Source organism: Neophocaena asiaeorientalis, unplaced genomic scaffold (genome assembly GCF_003031525.2).
Source record: "Neophocaena asiaeorientalis asiaeorientalis breed wild unplaced genomic scaffold, Neophocaena_asiaeorientalis_V1.1 scaffold31, whole genome shotgun sequence".
NCBI lineage: Eukaryota > Metazoa > Chordata > Mammalia > Artiodactyla > Phocoenidae > Neophocaena > Neophocaena asiaeorientalis.
This window is the reverse complement of record NW_020175320.1, coordinates 886,625-905,378: the sequence shown is the minus strand read 5'-3', so window position 1 is coordinate 905,378 and position 18,754 is coordinate 886,625. Positions and strand designations below refer to the sequence as shown.

The 18,754-nt window shown below is 53.3% G+C and overlaps 1 protein-coding gene across 4 annotated transcripts in view; it reads left to right on the top strand.

The window, feature by feature from the left end:
- Positions 1-18,754, top strand: part of COL13A1 (collagen type XIII alpha 1 chain) — a 278,117-nt gene that overhangs the window by 152,004 nt on the left and 107,359 nt on the right. For all 4 annotated transcript variants that reach the window (XM_024765521.1, XM_024765520.1, XM_024765523.1 and 1 more), the window contains exon 3: positions 46-115. In XM_024765521.1, the coding sequence (XP_024621289.1) occupies positions 46-115 (70 nt within the window). The remainder of the gene's footprint in view (positions 1-45; positions 116-18,754) is intronic.

The following is an 18,754-nucleotide window of genomic DNA, read 5'->3' as shown; positions in this document are numbered from 1 at the left end:
CATTTATAACTCCCAGTGACTGCTCTTCTCTGTCTTCTTGTGCAGAAATGGAAGCTCCACTCACGGAGGCGCCGGGAGACCCCAAAGACGTCTCCAGGGTGTCACTGCCCGCCAGGTAAGGAGCCCTGCGAAGGGGTGACAAAGATGGGGACACACACCAGAGGCCCTCTCAGTGGCCATGCCACACCCTCTTCAGAGCATCACTTTTCATTTGGAAGATGGAAATGACAGTGTCCTTGATGTTCACCCTCCATGTACCGATTGATTGGCCCCATCCCCCATCCATCATTCCTTTGCTTATTCAATCTTTCATTTATTCATCAACTTTTCTATGGGCCAGGTACTGTGCACACCGGGCTTTGAAATCAGGCAAGATAATGGGTGTGGCAACTTGTGAGGTGTTACGTGGAGTTGAAGAGAAGCCCCCCACTGTGCCTCTCGCTCCTGGCACATAGTGGGTTCAGAAGCGCTTGTTACCCAAATGAATGAATTACCCTGTAATTGCAAAACCTTGCCCCAGCTAGGTGGCTTAGGGGCCTGTGTGTTCACTGTCTGGTATCTAGGCCACACACACACAAACAAGCTTAAGGTTGCTGGGTGATATGGTGTGATCAAGCTGATGGATTCCGAGTCGGCCTTTGCTGTTTCCTACCCTGTATGGGCAGCTCCCTACCGAGGACGTGTTCCAGTGCCCTTCCCCTGTGCTGTGTGGCCGCCTCCTTACCACATCTGCTCATTCAGTCCCAGCTGTGGCCTGGGTCCCGAGCACAGAGGTTTAACTGCATTGTCTGCAGTTAGTAATATTGACATGTCATGGTTTTCTAAGTTACCCACCATCATTATTAAGCTACGAGAATGACAGATGGGCAAGTTTCACCGTTGCCATGAGTAATGGGAAGGGGTTGCACCCCTTTGGGGCTGAGGGAGGAAGCTGAAACAGGGTGTGGAGCAAGGTACCACTCCCAAGGAACCGCCGAGGGTTTGTCCTGCTCCAGGCCGCTGCCAGCTCAGAGCGTGGCCCTGGATGCCCGCTGTGGCAGGACACTCCACTGGACACAGAGGCCGAGGAGCCCGAGGAGCGCCCACTCAGGGTCCCCAAGCCAGGGACGAGAGGCCGACAGATGCTGAACACGTGGGAAATGGAGGGACCACATTCACTGGAGAGTGAGTGGGCTGAGTCACAGTTGGGAGTCACAGTTCAGGTGCCACGGGAGCTGGTGAGACCGTGACGGGATTCAGCTGGCCTCAGGCAGAAGAGGGTCATCTGGGTTAATTAAAAGGGTGTCCAGGAGCCCTGGGAAGTTCCCTCCCTCCCTTGGGGTCCCAGAGATTGAGCCATGGGATCTGTGATGGCTTTTGGGGAAAGAATGCCAGGATTAATGAGATGAGATGAAGGTGAGGGTGTGTTGACGGGGCCTGGGCAGAGCAACTGTGTGCATCGGGGTTTCTGGGGCAGCCCGCATTTCAAACCACCGTGTCTGTCGTCCTCGTAGCTCTTGGTCAGTTGCAGTTGTTCTTGCTTGAAGTATAGAATGCTGGTGAAGGGCAGGAGACTTGGAACCATGGAAGATCTAGGTTTGAATTCCAGCTCTGACGTTTACCAGCTGTGTGACCTTCAGAGAGTTATTCAACCTCTCTCAGCCCCGGTGGCCTCGTCTGAGAAATGAGGGTAATACCCACCTTGCCGGTATGTGGCAGAGGTTCAGTGAGGTCCTCATAGAGAGTACTTAGTACCTCCCTGATTCCTAGTGAGCACTACTGTTATTTTTTTTGTTTTTCTCCTCGATTCCTCTTGCACTTTAAAGATGTACTGAAATCCTTATCAAACACTGTGTCCTGGTGTCGGGGGCACATTTACAGACAGACAGGCTCGTCCTTCTCCCTTCCCTGCCTGATTGGGTTTCTCATGTCCTGCCTCCATTAAAGTGGGGGCCTACCAATAGGTATCCATTTAGTGCTTGGGAGAGTCTGACTCGGATGGTCCTGGGAGGCTGAGAGCTAGGAAGGGATGTGGCAGGAGGGAGGAAGGACTGGAAGGGTGCTTCAGCTCTTGGATGGCAAGGAGGAAGCTGTGAAGCAGTATGAGCCGCTCAGAGGTCGTGGAGAGGAAGGATGCTCGGAGGCGCTGTGGGGGAAGAAGGGCTTGACACTGGTCCTCTGTGCAAAGGGCCACCAGCAGGGACTGAGTTGGCCAGGAGATGGGAGGAGAGTGAGCAGGGGAACCAGCGAGGGGTGTCCCGAGTGTTGGAGAATTCCCCAGAGGGCAGTTTGGCCCGAAGTATATAGCTCGGAGCCAGGTGAGCAACACCGGGAGAATATAGAGGCCCCAAACTGAGGCAAAATCAGAAGGAGAGTAAGATGCTCTCCAGCGTTTTGCAGAGTCAGCAGGGAAGGACTGGAGGGCTGCACAGAGGTGTCTCAGACAGCAGAACGACAGAGTAAAATGCATCTCCTAGGATGGGCTGAGTCCTGCTGGGTCCCTGAACCTGCCCCCTCTGCCCAACCTGAGGCTTCGCACCCCGTGGTAAAGGTACCTCCTCCACACTAAGGCCTGGGCCACATGGCTGCCAACCTTGTGCTGAGTAACAGCGGTCACTGCCCCTGCCCCTCCCTGGGCACCCACTCTGTACCAGGCACAGTACTGAGCACTTGACATTGATGGATGACCTTCTCTGGAACGCTGGAAACAGGCGCAGTGGAGTTCTGGCATTCTGAAATGTCTGCGGTCCCCAAAGTCAGTAAAACACCACTCTCATCCTTGTACGTGAATCATGCATCTGCGATTATTTGCTTAGGGTCAGAGTTTATAAACCACTTTATGAACCATTTTAAGGCTCCTGATGCTTGCAGAAGGACTTACACGTTTGTAAAGTGCCGCAAAGCATTATTCACTCTTTTTCTGGCCAGCGCCTCATATTGTGCTCCACACATAGTAGATCCTCAATGAATGTTCAACAAATTATCATCAATAATCATTGCTGGGTGATTGGAAGCTTTCCGGTGTTCTCCATCTGACCTCCGGTTGGCTTCTGACGCCTCTCCCCCTCCGAGACAGCTCTGACTCTTGCCTGATGCTGAAATCACTTGCTGTTAGGACACAGCAAATAAACACACACTCTTCCGTCCCACTGTGGCCACTGGATTTGGAACCTAGAGCCCCAGACCTGTGCCTGCCCCCAGTTTTCTTCTGCAGCCAGCCGGGCCACAGCTGGAGCCCTGTGGTGGGTGTGTTCTTCCTTGTGGCAGCCTCGGGCCCCTGGGCAGCATCCAGAAGGCTTGGGACACATAATCGTGGGCAGAAAACCCACCTCTTTCCCTTCCTACTCTGACCTCGCCAGCATCCTCCCAGGATCCTCCCTGTCCCAAAATAGCCATCTACTAGCTGAGATCTGACTGCATCCTGCTTCTGGGCTGCATGCACTGTTTGCCAAGGGAGGGATGGGCCTGCAGCCCTGGGATGGGATGCCAAAGGTCGGGCCTTGTTAGAAGGGTCACAGTGGCCAGAAGTTCAGAGGAATAGGTGTGGGCCATTGGCAAAGCGTTTGGCCTGGTGGGACAGGAGAAGGGCCTGGGAAGACATATACAGGCTGTGGGACTTTCTAGGCCACTTGAGAAGAATACACAGATCAGGGAAACTCCCCATCCTCTGTCCCTGTTCTCAGTAACAAACGAGGAGCAGGACAATATAGGCTCCAGTCGGCAAGGAAGCAGCTACTTCAGGCCCGCCACGCTGGGGCTGGGCGGGGCGGGCATCAGGCAGGACGGTCCGTGGTTGCACACACAGAGGGAGTCGTGACCAGCTGAGCCGCTGGAGCAGATCCCCTCACAAGCTGGGTCTCATCTCTAAGGCGAAGAATAGGCCAGAGTCATGTGCTGACCACCAAGCCAAGAGGTCTGGACTGCAAGAGCGAAGGCAAGGGGGTGATATGGTCAGGTTTGGGCATGAGCGCCATCACCAGCACTGGTCCACAGGATGGATGGAGGGGAGAGAAGATGCCTTCAGCCAGGCTAGTGGGAGGGGCAGTAGCCATCCTGTGGTTTAGGACTGCCAGCGTGAGGTGTGCACAAAGTGCGGCGGATCCCAGAGGAGCCTGGGACTCTGGGAAGACTTCACTGAGGAGGTGGCACTGGAGGGTGGCTGTAAGGAACAGGAAGCAGGTGGGAAGGCGTATCGTTATAGACTCAGCTGCCCCCAAAACCAGAGACACCCCACCCCACCCGCCACCGCCACCAAACACAGGGATTCCAACAAGGTAAAGGGGGAGGTCTCTTCCTTAGCAGGCCAGAGGACAGTGGTCCAGGCTGGGAGGCTGGCCCTGCCATCTTCATCATGTGGCTTCCATCTCTGGGCCCCTGGCAGCTGCTCTCTTCTCACCATCAAATGGCCAGTGTAAAGGGGGAGGGGCCCAGGGGAGTATATGCCCAAACCCTTAAGTGCAAAACTTGGAAAGAAAAATAAAACATGCATCACTTCTGCTCATAGCCCATTGACCAGCATTTAGCACATGGTTACCCGCCATGTCCAAGGGAGGCCAGGCAGTGCTTTTTGCTGGGTGGCTGTATGCCCAGATACAACTTTATTGTCATGGGAGGTAGGAGAACAGATACCGAGGAACTCTGCATAGAGGGCATTCCAGGGTGAATCATGACACGGACAGAGGCTCAGAGGGTGAGAAAAAGGCAGGTTTGTTTAGGAATGGCAAGCAGTTGAAGGAAGCTGGAGCATAGAAGTAGTGATGGAAAATATGGGTGGAAAAAGACAGCAAAGGGACAGGCTGAGGAGATCTGGCTGTCTCTGTTCAGTGGGGGGCAAGCGGTTGTCATCCTGAGAGTGGTAGTTTTTTGGCAATGGCCACCTGCAAGGCTTTGCTGAGTTAGATTCTGCAGCTGCAGCCAGGCTCATCAGAAAATGTGGCAATTGCTTAACGATGTCTGATATGATAGGAGTTAATGTGCTGCTATGCCTGTGCCCTGGCTTCGTTACCCCACAGGAGATGACGTGGTGTCAGAGAGGTTTGGGGAAGCGGCAGTGTGACCTGATCCAATACATATTCTAGAGCAATAACTAGGAATGACGTGAAGGATGGCTTAGAGGGCAGAGAAACCCCTTCCAGCAACAAAGTCTGTGATTCTGTGAACAGAGCTTTATTATCTCATGCTCTGCTATTTGTGTTGAGGTTGGAACTGCCTCTCGGGCTTGGTTATTTTCCGTAGGTGGTGAGAGCTGGTGTCCACATGTCCTGAAGTCCTTCCTTTGTCTAGCGTGGCCCTGTTTGTCCTGGCACCATATTTCACCCCCAACAGTCTCATGATGTTTACAAGGGCAGAGCCTATGGCCAGAGCGTCCATCCCAAACTGGGCTGCAGTAGAGCAGATCCATAGCCCCGCTTTCTTTGTGGCTCTCCTTATTTCAGACTTGGCTAACACAGAAAAAGGGAGAATTCAGACCAAGGTATCCTTTGGTGCCATTGGTGAAGAAAAGGATTGCAGGGCTGGTGGTAGTTTTAGGGAGGACGTTTAAACTAAAGAAATACTGTTTTCAGGTACCTCAGAAACACTGCTTTACATGTAAATAATTGATGGGTTAATTCTGAGTCATTCTTGGCTATTCCTTAAAACACATCCCTGAGGACCAGTCTGGGAAGAGACCCTCCTATTCAAGTCAGACTCTCCCTTGTTCTGCTTTCACATGCTGTGTCAGCTTTGTTCCCCCCTCCCCCGTCCCACCTCCTTCTCCTGACTTTGCAGTCCTTTGCAGACCCATCTGACCTCCCAGATGCTCAGGCTCCAGCCCATTGTGGCAGCATCAGTGTCCCCTTCTCCCGCACCTCCTATGCTCCATCAGTTCCACTCCTCTGCTCAAAAAGCATCCATGGCTCCCTAGTGCTTATATACACCCCCTACCCCAATGATAAGCCCACCTTATCTCTCTAGCTTAGTCTCTGACCAATATTGCACCGTGCTGTACTCCTCTTCCTTCAGTAAAATTGGGCTGCTCACCCGCCCTGCCTGTACGCTAGTGTCTTACCTGTTCGCATCCACTCATGCTGTTCCGGTATCTTTGTTCTCTGTTTCTACCTGATGAACTCTTCACCCCTCCAGGCCTGCTACAGCATCCCCCCACAGTTCCTTCTGTCCTTCTCTCCCCACATAGTTCTGCTGTTTGGTTACTGTGTTAACATAATGCCTGGTGTGTGCTCAATGTATAATCCAGGCAAAACCACGGACTGCGACAAGTAATTTGTCTTCAAATGAGAAGTGAAAACAGACCTAGACGTATATACCTGCGAAGGTTTCTCCTTGGCCATCATCATTAATGATTTGATGTAGGTTCTACAGGTGCTTGACAGCAAACCTCAGTATGAGGCACTTACATAGTGAGAGGAGCCTTTGTGGGTTTCCAGCCAGGGAGAACCTTCCCCGCCTGCAAACCCTACCAGGCAGCCTTCTTGGCATCTCCCCCTGAGTGGGTTACAGGCCATCCATCCTCAAAAGGCACGTGGCTGAAGTCAGTGTCTTTCCCCTACACCTGGCCCTTTCCCAATATTCCCAGTCCTGGGGAATGGTGCCATCAGCCCACCTGGGCTGGAACCTGGGCATCAGCCTGGACACCACCTTTTCCCTCCCATCCCCTTCACCACTGAGTCTCAGGATCCCACTCCACCGATTCCCTCCATCTCCACGACCATCACCCTTGTCAGGCTGCCACCATCTCTCACCTTACTTGCTGCAATAGCCCCTAACTGACCTCTTCCAATACCCCTTCACCCCGAAGCCAGAATGGTCTTTTTAAACTTAATGCATAACCCTAGTTAAAGTACTTCATGGGCTTCCCTGGTGGCGCGGTGGTTGAGAGTCTGCCTGCCGATGCAGGGGACGCAGGTTCGTGCCATGGTCCGGGAAGATCCCACATGCCGCGGAGCGGCTGGGCCCGTGAGCCATGGCCGCTGAGCCTGCGCGTCCAGAGCCTGTGCTCTGCAACGGGAGAGGCCACAGCAGTGAGAGGCCCGCGTACCGCAAAAAAAAAAAAAAGAAGCACTTCAACGCTTTCTATCACCCTTAGTATAAAGGCCCAAGTCCCTAATGTGATCTGCCCACCCCCCAAGTCTCCCTCCTGCCATTCTCCCTTCTGCATGCCCAGCAGGCTCCCTGGTGACACCCATGCTGCTTGCATCTGATGGCATTTGGATGGAGAGGCTGTAGGTGAAGGGAGCCACAGTCAAACCAGAGCAGGGACCTTGTGCTTTAGAAATCAGACAACTAGTCAATAAAGTTTGCACCCTGGGCTCCAAATGAAGGCACGTCCTGGAGCCTTTATGGCCCATTTCAGCCCCAGCTTTCCCCAGAAGAGGAGCTGGCTATTGCCTTTGGAGAGGGCACCTGACTGTAAGGAAGCTTCCGGCCCTCATGGAAAGGGAAGGGTCAGGGAACGGCCATAGAGCTGAGAGCTAGGTGCCGCCCCCAAAGAAAACACTGCCCCCATCTGCCCCTGGAAGCGCCTCTCCTCTCAAGGTCCTCAGCTTGGAGTTTTAGAGCTGCCTGGGGAATTCTCTAAAGTTAATTTCTTCCCCATTTCCTCTGGAAAGCACTTCCAGATCCCCAGCCCTCCTGGACGTCGCTGATAATGTGTTTCTCCTAGATCGGCTCTGATAACACCCACCCGGGTGGTCACAGAGATTTGTAGAGAAAATAAAAATAAGGAAATGGAGGGTTCCGGACAGGCAGTGTGCTGTGCCCGGAAGGGCCCAGGACTGGGAAACGGTCCCAGACCCTGAGGACTCTGAGCAGGTCACTGCCCTCTCTCTGGGCCTCAGTTTCCTCGCTGGTAAAGAGAGCTCAACGCCTTTGAAGAATAATTTGGCAGAATCTGGTCAAGTGTGGAGAGCTGCCCCCCTCCCAGCCACATCCTAGAGAAACACTCCCACGTGCTTAAGAGAGGGAAGGGTGTCCACCTCTGCACTGTGTGTGCTACTGACAAAAGGAAAAGAAAACCTAAATGTTTGTCAGGAGCAGAGTGGAGACACAAATTGCAGTACTTTCATCAGTGAAATACCTTACACAGTGAGCACGGATGTACTTGACCTCCAGACCAAGCAATGCCATAGATGAATCTCATCCTATTGAGGGAGAAAGCAAATGAGAAGAGAATATTTACAATATAATTCATTTATGTAAAATTAGAGACATATAAAACAACACCATACATTGCTCAGGGAGTATATGCATAAGTAATAAGTATGTAAAGAAATGCGTGGGAGAGGAGTGATGAACATCAAACTCAGTGGAGGGGGGCGAGGAGGAGGTAGAGATTGGGGTCCCGGGGGGGGGTTGGCTGTATTGGTAACGATTAAGCTGGATGGTGGGTATGCCAGGTTCATTATATTTTTTTGTAAACCTTTTTAAAGATATAATTCACATATACAATTCATCTATTTAAAGTATACAATTCAGTGGTTTCTAGTATATTCACAGAGATATGCAACCCTCACCATAGTCAATTTTAGAACATTTTTATCACCTCAGAAAGAAACCCCGTACCCTTTAGCAGTCATCCTCCATGACCCCAACCTTCCCAGCCCCAGAGAGCCACTAATCTATTTTCTTTTCTTTGGATCTAGTGTAATGTTTTCAAGGTTCATCCATATTGTAGCATGTGCCGGTATGTCATTCCTTTTTATTACTCAGTAACACATCATGTTAAACCTTTTTGAATATCTACAACATTTCAAGATAAAACATTTTTAATCATAAGTTTGATTAGAAGATACTGTTGGATTAGAAGATGTTGAAGGAAGCTTTGGGCCTGATTCTGTAATACCTAATTGGCATTCTCCACCAATGAGGATGTGCCACCGCTTGGAGCTTAAGTCCCATGTGTGGGGCCTTTGCCACCTCTGGCAGCAATAGTACCAGCCCTACCAGGACCCCTGTCTAGGGGGCCAAGCCTTATTCAGCTGGACTCTAGCACCGAATCCCCCCTGGTTGCTGTGCTGCCCCCTTTCCCTTCCTCAGGGTCACTACCTCTGAGACGTCTCCCATGACTCTCCCAGGCACAGCTGGTGGCCCTGGGAGCATCCAGGCATTGAGGGCTGACAGCCCTGCAAGGTCCTTATCTTTTCTGAGCATCGGTCTCCACCACTATAAATTGAAGGTGCTAGGGCCCACCTAATAGAGATGAATATTCAATGAAATGTTATGTATCTATTATCCAGAGTCTTTGTCAGGATTTGCTTTTTTTTTTTTAATAAGAGGCATGTTTTTAATTTTATTTATTTTTGGCTGCATTGGGTCTTCGTCGCGCGCGGGCTTTCTCTAGTTGCGGCAAGCAGGAGCTACTCTTCGTTGTGGTGCGCGGGCTTCTCACTGTGATGGCTTCTCTTGTTGCAGAGCACAGGCTCTTAGGCACGCGGGCTTCAGTAGTTGTGGCACACGGGCTCAGTAGTTGTGGCTTGCGGGCTCTAGAGCGCAGGCTCAGTAATTGTGGCACATGGGCTTAGTTGCTCTGCAGCATGTGAGATCTTCCCAGACCAGGGCTCGAACCCGTGTTCCCTGCATTGGCAGGTGGATTCTTAACCACTACGCCACCAGGGAAGTCCCAGGATCTGTTTTCATATCTCTGTCTTCCCCGTTACAGGAGGATGACCCCGGGCAGGGCTGTGCTGTCTGTAGGGAGAAGCAATTGCCCGGCTTCAGTAGCCGTGGTTCCCAGTTGACCTGCCCTCGAGAATCAGGCTAACCCAGCGCCTACAGGTGTGGGCTCTGAATTCCATCATCCCCGGGGTCAAGTCCCAGAAATCCCATTCTACCCCTATTAGTCGTGGGACTGTGGATGAGTTACTCTCTTGACCTCAGATAAAATGGGAATAATGATAGTACCCACCTTACTGGGCTCAACATGGGGCCTGACACATACTTGGCTCTTAACGATTGTCCATTGCCGTGATGATGATGATGATGTTGAGTGGAAAAGGCTTTTGCCCAGTTGCATCCGGCCATGTGAGGTCCTGGAAGAGAATGCACATCACGCACTGAAGGCAACACGGGAATGTGGTTGAAGCCGCAGAAGGTGCTCGCTCCCTCCCGCTTCCCTCTCTGCCCTGCTGGTGGCTAAGTCATTCCAACACTGACTTAAATGCTGGATACCTTTATACAGGACACGGGGCTCTGCGCTGCAGGTTGCGAAGCGGGTAAGCTGCATGCCTGCCCTCAAAGAGGTGATGGCAGCATTTGCGGTGGGGTGGGAGCCCTCAGGGGGAACCCCAGCTCTCTATGCCTTGCTTTTGAGCATCGGAAAGGCCACTTAACCGTCCCAAGAGAAGTTTTTACCACAGTGATGCTAAAGGAATGCTGGGTGCTGCTTTGCAGGAAAGGGGCAGTAAACCGGAAGGGCCATGGCCCTTACGAGAGGCTAGAAGGTAGGGCACGCTGGACATGTGGACACATCCCTCAGTTCTTCCTGGAGCCACACTGCCGCGCACGCCCTTGCTAGAGCCCCACTCCTTGTCACAGCCCAGCCAGCCTCTCAGCTACTCCCCGGCAGATTGCTGTCCACCATCAAGGCGGCTTGGATGGTCTCTGATAGCAGCTAGTCTGATTGCCCACTTCGTACCTCATACACCTCACTTCTTCCTCCCAGCCTCTCTCTGAGGTTAAGGCTCACGTGACCATGTTTTCTAGATGAGGACTCTGAAGCTCAGAGCACTCCGCTCAAGGATACAGGGTTAGGAAGTGGCAGGGTTGGGACCTGAAACAAGCCCTGAAATGTCAGAAGTTACTTGCTTCTAGTGTACATTCTCCAGCCACCAGAGTGCTCCCCGAGAGCAAACTGAGGACTTGGCAATGGCCATAATGCTTGCCCAGGGAGGTGGTGTCAGATAAGGCTGGAGGACATTAATTAATAATGATAACAACATGTATCGAGGGCTTACTCTGTGCCGGGCTCTGTTATAAGCGCTTCATCACATTATCTCATTTAATCCTCATAATTACTTTATGTGGCAGTTACTATTATTATCTCCTTTTTACAAATGAGAAGACCGAGGCCCAGAGAGGTTATGTAATGTGGCCAAGGTCACAGAACTAGCGTGTGCTGGAGCCAGAATTATTTTAACCCAAGAAGTCTGACTCGGAGCAAACCAGAGCAGTGTCAGAATGCAGACTCGCTCTCCCTCCCTCTGTCTCTGTCACTTTCACTCACTCACTCACTCAACAAACACTGGCTGTGTGCCATGCCGTGTCCTCAGGAGACTCAGAGGGGCTCACAGTTCAGGTGAAGGGATGCACAGGTAAAGCAGCAGCTGCTGTGGAGACCAAGGGCTCCGGTGGGGGCAGCCCTGCAGGGGTGGCAGGTGGGTGCTCTGCGTGAGGCAGTCCAGCTGCAGTCTTGGGGTCACCTCTGTGAGGTGGGCCACAAGCAGGACGGGGACCGATGCTGTTGACGGTGGCCTGCACAGCTGGCATTTGTACCTAAGGCCCTAGCCCAGGGGGGTCAGAAGAGACCCAGTAGCTCAGCTGCACCAGGCTCCTCGGTGAGAAGCAGGAGAGCCCCCCAGCTCTGCACGAGGGGGTGTGGCAGAGGTCGGCGGGAGTAGGGGAGGGAGAGAGGAGAGGATTCCAAAAGCGTCTGGCCCTGCAGTGGCTGAGTGGAAGCAGGGCTGGCCCTGGGCCTGCCTGCTCGTTCCTTCCAGCTCGCTTCGCGAACTCCTCTGCAGCCCGGCGCTCCTTCCCGGCCTCTCTGGCCTTTGCCATCGGCGAGGCAGGTATGGCAGGCAAGGCAAGTGGGAATGTCTCCAGTGGGCGGGGCGTGCAGCGAGAGGAACCGGGGGCGGCTGGTCTGGCGCCCCTGGCACTGCATCCCTTGGCAGGCGAACGCCTCCGCCTGGTGGAGACCCTGGGGAGGCTCGTGGGGCCTGGAATGAGGATCGAGCGGGCAGAGGGCTCCAGCAGTGCAGCCTGCCGCTTCAGCCAGCCCAAGTGGGGAGGAAATGCATGACCGCCTGGCGTGGCGCCGGCCCCAGCAGGCGTGGGTGGCTGAGTGGATGCCAGCTCTCCACACAGCTCTGCGCACAGTCACGGGGCCGCCTGGCGCACGGTGAGGAGGCCAGGGCAGCTCCCAGACCTCGGGGGGCAGCGGGACAGAGCAGGGGGCCGTGGGCTCCCAGCATGTTGGCGTGGGGGGCTGTGCCAGCCGTGCCTCCAGGCTCCCTCCCAGACACCTAGGGCCTGAGGGCTTCGGCGGCCGGAACGTCCTCTTCATGGCCCTTCAGGCTTAGAAGCTGGTGCCTGTCCTCCTTGAATGAGCCTCTCCTTTCCCTCAGGCGCTCGTGAGTCTGGACACTGGCCGCAGGGCCATTGCCATGGCCTCACCCTGTCATGGCGCCGGCACTGGCTCCGATTGGCGGGTCTCCGTGTCGCTATAGTTTCCGGTACTTGACAGCATCACCCCGGCTGCTTCGCTCTTTGCTGATTGGTGCCCAGAGGTGTTGACCGGAACGTGATGTTCTGTTTTTACCTCAGGGAGTGGGGATGAGGAAGGGTCAGATGACTTACTGGACTGAATGGACGCTGACTCTGAGAAACAACACTGGAAGTTCACGGAGTTTTTTTTTTTTTTTTAATCATGTTATTCTTTTGAAATCATGTGCCCTTGAGTCTGGAAAGTCTGTTCAACAACTCTAGAAGAATCCGGCTCCCAACTCTTACAGTTATAATCCTGGCATCTGCCAAGTGCTCCCCAACTTAGCTGAGGAAGGAACAGGAGGGCAAGCTGGGCATTGAGCGAGGGGAGTGCAGAGCCTGTAAGGTATGGGGTGAGATCAGCCTAATTCTGGATCCTGACCAGGTACAGAAGAGGGGGTTCCTGCAGGGATGGAGGGGGGCACATCTCCTCCTTACAGCTGCCAAATCCAGACCTCGACACCAAAGGGACATCGTCAGAGGCCACCTTGGGCAGGGAGGCAGCGGCAAACCCTTTCTTTGAAGGAAACTTCCCTGCAATCCAAACTTTACCTGTCATGTAAACACAGGGGCAGAGCCCCACAGGTGGGATCGGGGTGTCCCACTGGTGACCCCTCCAGGTAGCTTGATGCTCTAGGAGCAGGACTCAGAATCCACCGGTGTCATCCAACCTGTTCACTTTGTAGTTGGGGAAAATGAGGCTCTAGGAGGAAGAAAGGAACTTTCCCCAATCTACACAGCCAGATGGGGAGTGGCCGCGCTCTCTCCGCCATGTCTTGTCCTCCAAACGGGTCCCCAGAGGCACACCTGGGGCCACAGGGAGAGAGAACTTCTATGGAAACTGAGGCAAGGCGAAGGACTGTAAAGTAGCCCAGTGGCCAGTGTCGGCCAACACCGTAATGTGTCCTGAGGCCAGGAGCACCTGCCAAGCTGGGTATCTGGTTCCGGATTCATCTGTCCATTAGACAGCCTGTCCTTCCAGCCAGAACAAAAGATGCTGTCATGTCCCTAAAGCTGATTGGCCCCTGAAGCCACCACCCACCACACGACTATTTCCAGGGATGAATCCAGATCCAGTCTTCTCGACTCCTCCCCGGGGGCATGTGTCACTCCCCCGTCTTGCTTCTGCGGAGGGCAGTAGGTTCCTTGCAAATTAGAAATCAGCCTTGACTCTCACTTCTTCTCCATCCTCTCTGCCCATCTCCTTGTAGGGTAGACACCTAAGGCAGTAGGATCGTGTTTCTATAGGACAACAACTCCAAGATTCTGCTTAAAAAAAAAAGGAAAGAAAGAGACATACAGAGAAGGACCAATGAGATGTTATTATCCAGAGGAAGCTCAGGCTGGGGACCCATTTCTGATGTTCATTTTAGCAGCTGTATGGGAGGGCTGGATGTACTCACAGCATTTGCCCACCTTGACAACCCCTGTGGATATGATGAGTCACTCTCTTGGTCTTGGGAAGCTCCGAGATCCCCCAGCCCTTCTCCATTCCCGTATGACCCAGTCCTTGTCATCCAGCCAGCAAAGGAGACCAGGGCCCTGTGGACTGCTTGCCCCTGGGCACTCCATCCACCAAGTCCTGGGCAGGGCAAGGTCTGCCCCTGCTCCAGGGCATCCAGGCAGCCCTTTCCTCATGTTGCAAGGGGCCACACATCCTCTCATCCCTTCCAGACTCGTGTCAGAGCTGGACAGGCCTAGACAGGATCTAGTTTGAAGTCGGGCTTTATAGACAGAGTCTAAGACCCAGAGAAGGCAGGAGGTTCCTTCAGACATGTGTGGAACCATCTGGACTAATGAGTGGTGAGATTGTCTGCTGGCTGAGTTCTAGGATTTGACTATGTTACAGTTACTGGGCAAGTGACTTAACCTCTCTGAGCCTCAGCTTTCTCATCTGTAAAATGGGGATAATGATACCATCTATCTCATTGCACTGCTGTGGGCACTGAGATGTAGGTAAAGCTGTCGGCACAGTGCCGGGCACAGGGGAGGTGCCTACTAAATGGTACTGAGCTGCTGTTACTCACCTCTCCTGAACACCCACCCAGTACTCTTTTGACTGCCCACATTGCCTCTCCTCCTGAGCCTCTGAAACACCATTGCCCTGGGACCAGCCCTTCCAGAGGAATCTGTTTGAACGGCTGCCTGTTGGCTGCAGCAAATCTCCACTGAGCCCCTGCTGTATACAGAGCACTGGGCACTCAGGTGGATACAACATTTGTAAAGGCTTCAGATCTGCACTGAGTCCTGGCTCTTGTGAACACGGTGTAGCCCTGACTCCCTGGGCCTCGGCTCCCGTGTCTATAAAATGGAGCTATGACAGTCTCACTGAGTGAGCCTCTCAGTGAGTTCATGTGTATGCAGCTCCTTTGAAAGTTCTAAAGTGAACTGCCATTTGCTGCAAACATACCAGTTGCTATTTTCATGATTTACACAAAGACAAGCAAGATCTTGTCCCCGCCTTCTAGAAGCTCATCTCCTGATTGGGCCCTAAGCAGTGTCCACAAGAATTATTTCACCACTTATATCCTGCAATGTGTACGTGCCAGCTGTGGCATTTAGAGAGTGTGGTGGTCTTAGAAGCCTCTCCGGGGCAGGTGAGCCCTTCATTCATTCATTCTCAGGGGCAGGCACTATGCTAGGCTCTAGGGATATAAGGGTCAAGTTGACTGACAGGCCTTGTCCTCCTGGGGCTTCCAGTCTAAAAGAGAGAGCTAATAAGCATATAAAGAAATAAATAAGAAAATATCCATTGATTATTATGATGAAAATGAATCAAAGGCCTATTTTCCATGGAGCCTGGGGGGTGGGCAATGGTATCTGTTTGAAGGTGGGTCAGGGAAGGCCTCCATGAGAAGGTGACATTTGAACTGACAAGAGGGACCCTGCCTTGTGAAGAGTTAACAAATGATTCAGAACTTGAAAAGTTCTTAGACTAAGCCTGGCATAGAACAAAGCACTTTAAAAGTATCTATTAAATTAACTAATTAATTAATTGACTGATTATATCAGAGGATGGGGTGTGAGCATTCCAGTCAGCAGGAACAGCATGTGCAAAGGCCCTGAGGTAGAAATGAGCTTGGTGTGACTGAAGAAGAGAAAGAAGGTCAGAGTGGCCTCATGGAGTGAGTGAAAGGGAGAGAAGTGGTGCCGGCAGCCCTGAGGTGCCTTGCATGACTCTGGCCTGTGGGGTTTGTAAATTTCATCATTCATGAACCAGGAAGCCACTGGAGGGTTTTAAAAGGGGAGCCACACACTCAGAGTATAATTTACCTTCTTCTTGGCGTTGATAGAAAATGGACTACAGAGGCAGGGTGCTGAGGTAGGGAGAGAAGATCCTGCTGTGGGTGTCCAGGCAGCGGTGACAGAGGAGATGGGAAAAGTGGAGAGGCTTGGGATGTGTTTTGGAGGTAACATTGGCAGGCCTTGCTGCTGGGCTGCCTGCAGCGGGGAGAGAAAGAGAGAAGCCAGGCAAGACTGAGAGCTTTTTGGCTGGAGCCATTGCCTGGCTGGGCTGTGCAGGGCATGGGGCTGGAGCATGGCTGCAGCCCAAGGTGCCAGGTTCCTGGAGGCATGGCATCAGGCCTGGAAGAAGAAGCTGAAGGGATAGTCAGCGGCAGTGAAGGCGCTGTGTGAGCAGTCAGTCAGGCGCAGTGAAGGCGTTACTTAGTGGCCCTGTTATTTACACGCCCCCCCAGCTGTGGCATCTGTTGGCTAGAGTGAGAAGTTGGTTGAATGGCCTAGTTTCACTTCCAGTTCATAAGCTCATGCCCGGTTTGTTAGGTGCAGAGAGGGGCCTGGGTTTGGGGAGAGGGAGAGACGGGCCTGTCTGCATGGTTGTGGGCATACAGCTTGTTGGCTGATGTGATGATGCAAAGGGCCCCCAGGGTAAAGATGTCCTGAGTTCCCCTTCCCCCCCGCACAGCTCCTGGTGTATTTCCTTCAGCATTGACTCCGGACAGGCTAGGATGATAGGCCCCCTTTGAAACATGAGCGAGGTAAGTTTAGGACAAATTAAGGAAGTCCTACTTCTCACAGTGACTCAGGAGCTCAGGGGACTGCTTACCCCTCGAGGTGGTCCAGGCTGGGAATGTCATGGGATCCCAAAGGGATCTGGGGAAAAGGACAAAATGCAGAACCCTAAATGGCTCTGGAGAGGAAACCTGGGATCTGTGTGACCTTTAAGCTGACGTCAGGGAGGAAACCAGTCCCTTGAGGCTTGTGCTGGCAATGGAGTCAGGAACCTTCCTAATCTAGCTTCGTACCCGCCCGGGCGCCAGAGCTGGAGGGGCCCCAGACTCTGCCCCACTCAGTCCTCTCCTTTTACACAGGAGGACACTCCTCTGTCGTCCATCTGCCAGAAAGCCCGCAGTGGCGCCAGTGCCTTCACGACAAAGTCCAGCTCGGTCCCCATCTGGCCCCATCTCTCCCCACTGCCCCCCGCCCACCTTGCAGCCTCGCTAGGGCTCTCTTCCCCTCGCTCTGCCCTCTGCCAGGAACACCCTTGTTCCATCTTTGCCTGTTAACTCTCTCTTACCCTTCGGATTGGACCTTAGTTGTAATCCCCATCCGGGGAGTCCTCCCCGACTTCCAGCCCCTTTCCCACCAAATGCTTCTGCTAAAAGCTTCCTCACAGCCTGCTGGTCCTCCAAGCAGACCCTTATCCCACTGCATCATCATGGCCTGTTTAAATGTCTGTCTCCCTCTGCACAGCCAGCTCTGTGCCCTCCCCAGCACCTGGCACGGAGTAAATACTCTACAAACCATCATTTAAGGTATCAGGCCCAGAGAACAGAATTGCCTTGCACACAACCACAATAGCATCCTTTCGGACATTCATCCGTGCATGCATTCAACTCGCGTTACCTAGCACCTGCTCCATGCCAGGACTTTCCTAGGTGCAGGGGACCCGAGGGTGTGCAAAGTAAGTCCCAGAACTTACCGTCTAGTGAGGGAGGCACCTCCATTGATCGCACTAGCAAATGTACAATTGCAGTGGTGACCAGTCCTACCAAAGGGAGTACAGGCTTTCATGACAAGCTAGAAAGAGTCCTCAGGGTCAGGGAGGTCCAGGAAGGTTCCCCAAGGAAGTGACACTTGAGGAGCAGAAATTGACCAGGCAAAGAGGGGAGGGAGAGGGTTCATTCCAAGCAAAGGGACGAGCATGTGCAAGGACACTGAGGTGGGAAAGAGGGTGGCAAGAATGAGGAACTGGAGGTGCTGCATGGCCAGAGCAGGGAGCTCGGGGGCAGAGTGGCATAAGACGAGATTTGGAAGGTCGGCAGGAGCTGGAACATGGCTCGTGGACCACGTTAAGGTTTTTGCCTTTATCTTGAGAGCAATGGGGAGCCACCGAAGGGTACTGAGCAGAGCCATGACCTAATCCTATTGGTGCATTGAAAAGCTCAGACTGACTTCTGTACAGAGCAGGGACCAGAACCTGGGTGTCCTCACACCCAGTCCCTGTGTGACATCCATATTCTGTACCCCCGCCCCGCTGAGGTCAACACGTCTCTAAGGATTCTCTTCCCCTCTCCCCTCCCACCTCCTGAGCATTCATCTGCCCGTGCTTCTTTGGGCACTAACATTATCCCCACCCCGAATGCTGGCTTTCCACTGCACCGCGGTCTCTACTCTCTTGTCTCCAGCAGTCACAGCGGGCTGTGGGTGCCCAGATGCTAACCCCAGTGTGCTGCCAGGGGACCAGTGTCCCCAGCAGCAGCCAGGGGGCAAGGACTGCATCACTCATGGTTTGCTCCTTCCAGGCCCTACTGTGCAGGGGTTTCAGACAGGGGCCGCAGCGATTGGCCAGCGCTATTTACACTGGAGCAGTGGCTCTCACAGGCCTCAGGTCTGCAAACATTGGAAGTCGGTGCCAGGACTAAGCAAGGTTAAATCTTCCCCATTGCCTGGGCTGCAGAAGTGCAGTGAGAGTAAACTGTTTATATTCTCCAGCTGCGGAGCCTGTGACCAAAGGCCTCCTGCAAAGAAATCGTGGTTCGTGGGATGTGAGTGCTGGGGGATGTGGGATCGTCTACTCCAGCACTCACTGTCACAGCAGGAGTGGAGGGCCCCGGGGAGGCCCAGAGTCTCACACAGGGCAGTCACACTGCACAAACCGTCAGAGGATTCGACTGGTGGTCGGCCACAGAGGCCACCAGCCTGCACTGGAGCTGGTGTGATGATGCAAAGCTCCTCCCAACCACACCCACAATCTGGGGCTGAGAAAAGGAGATGGAGTTGAAGCCTGGTGGCTCAAAGCATGGGTTTGGGGCCAGACAACCCTGGGTACAAGTCC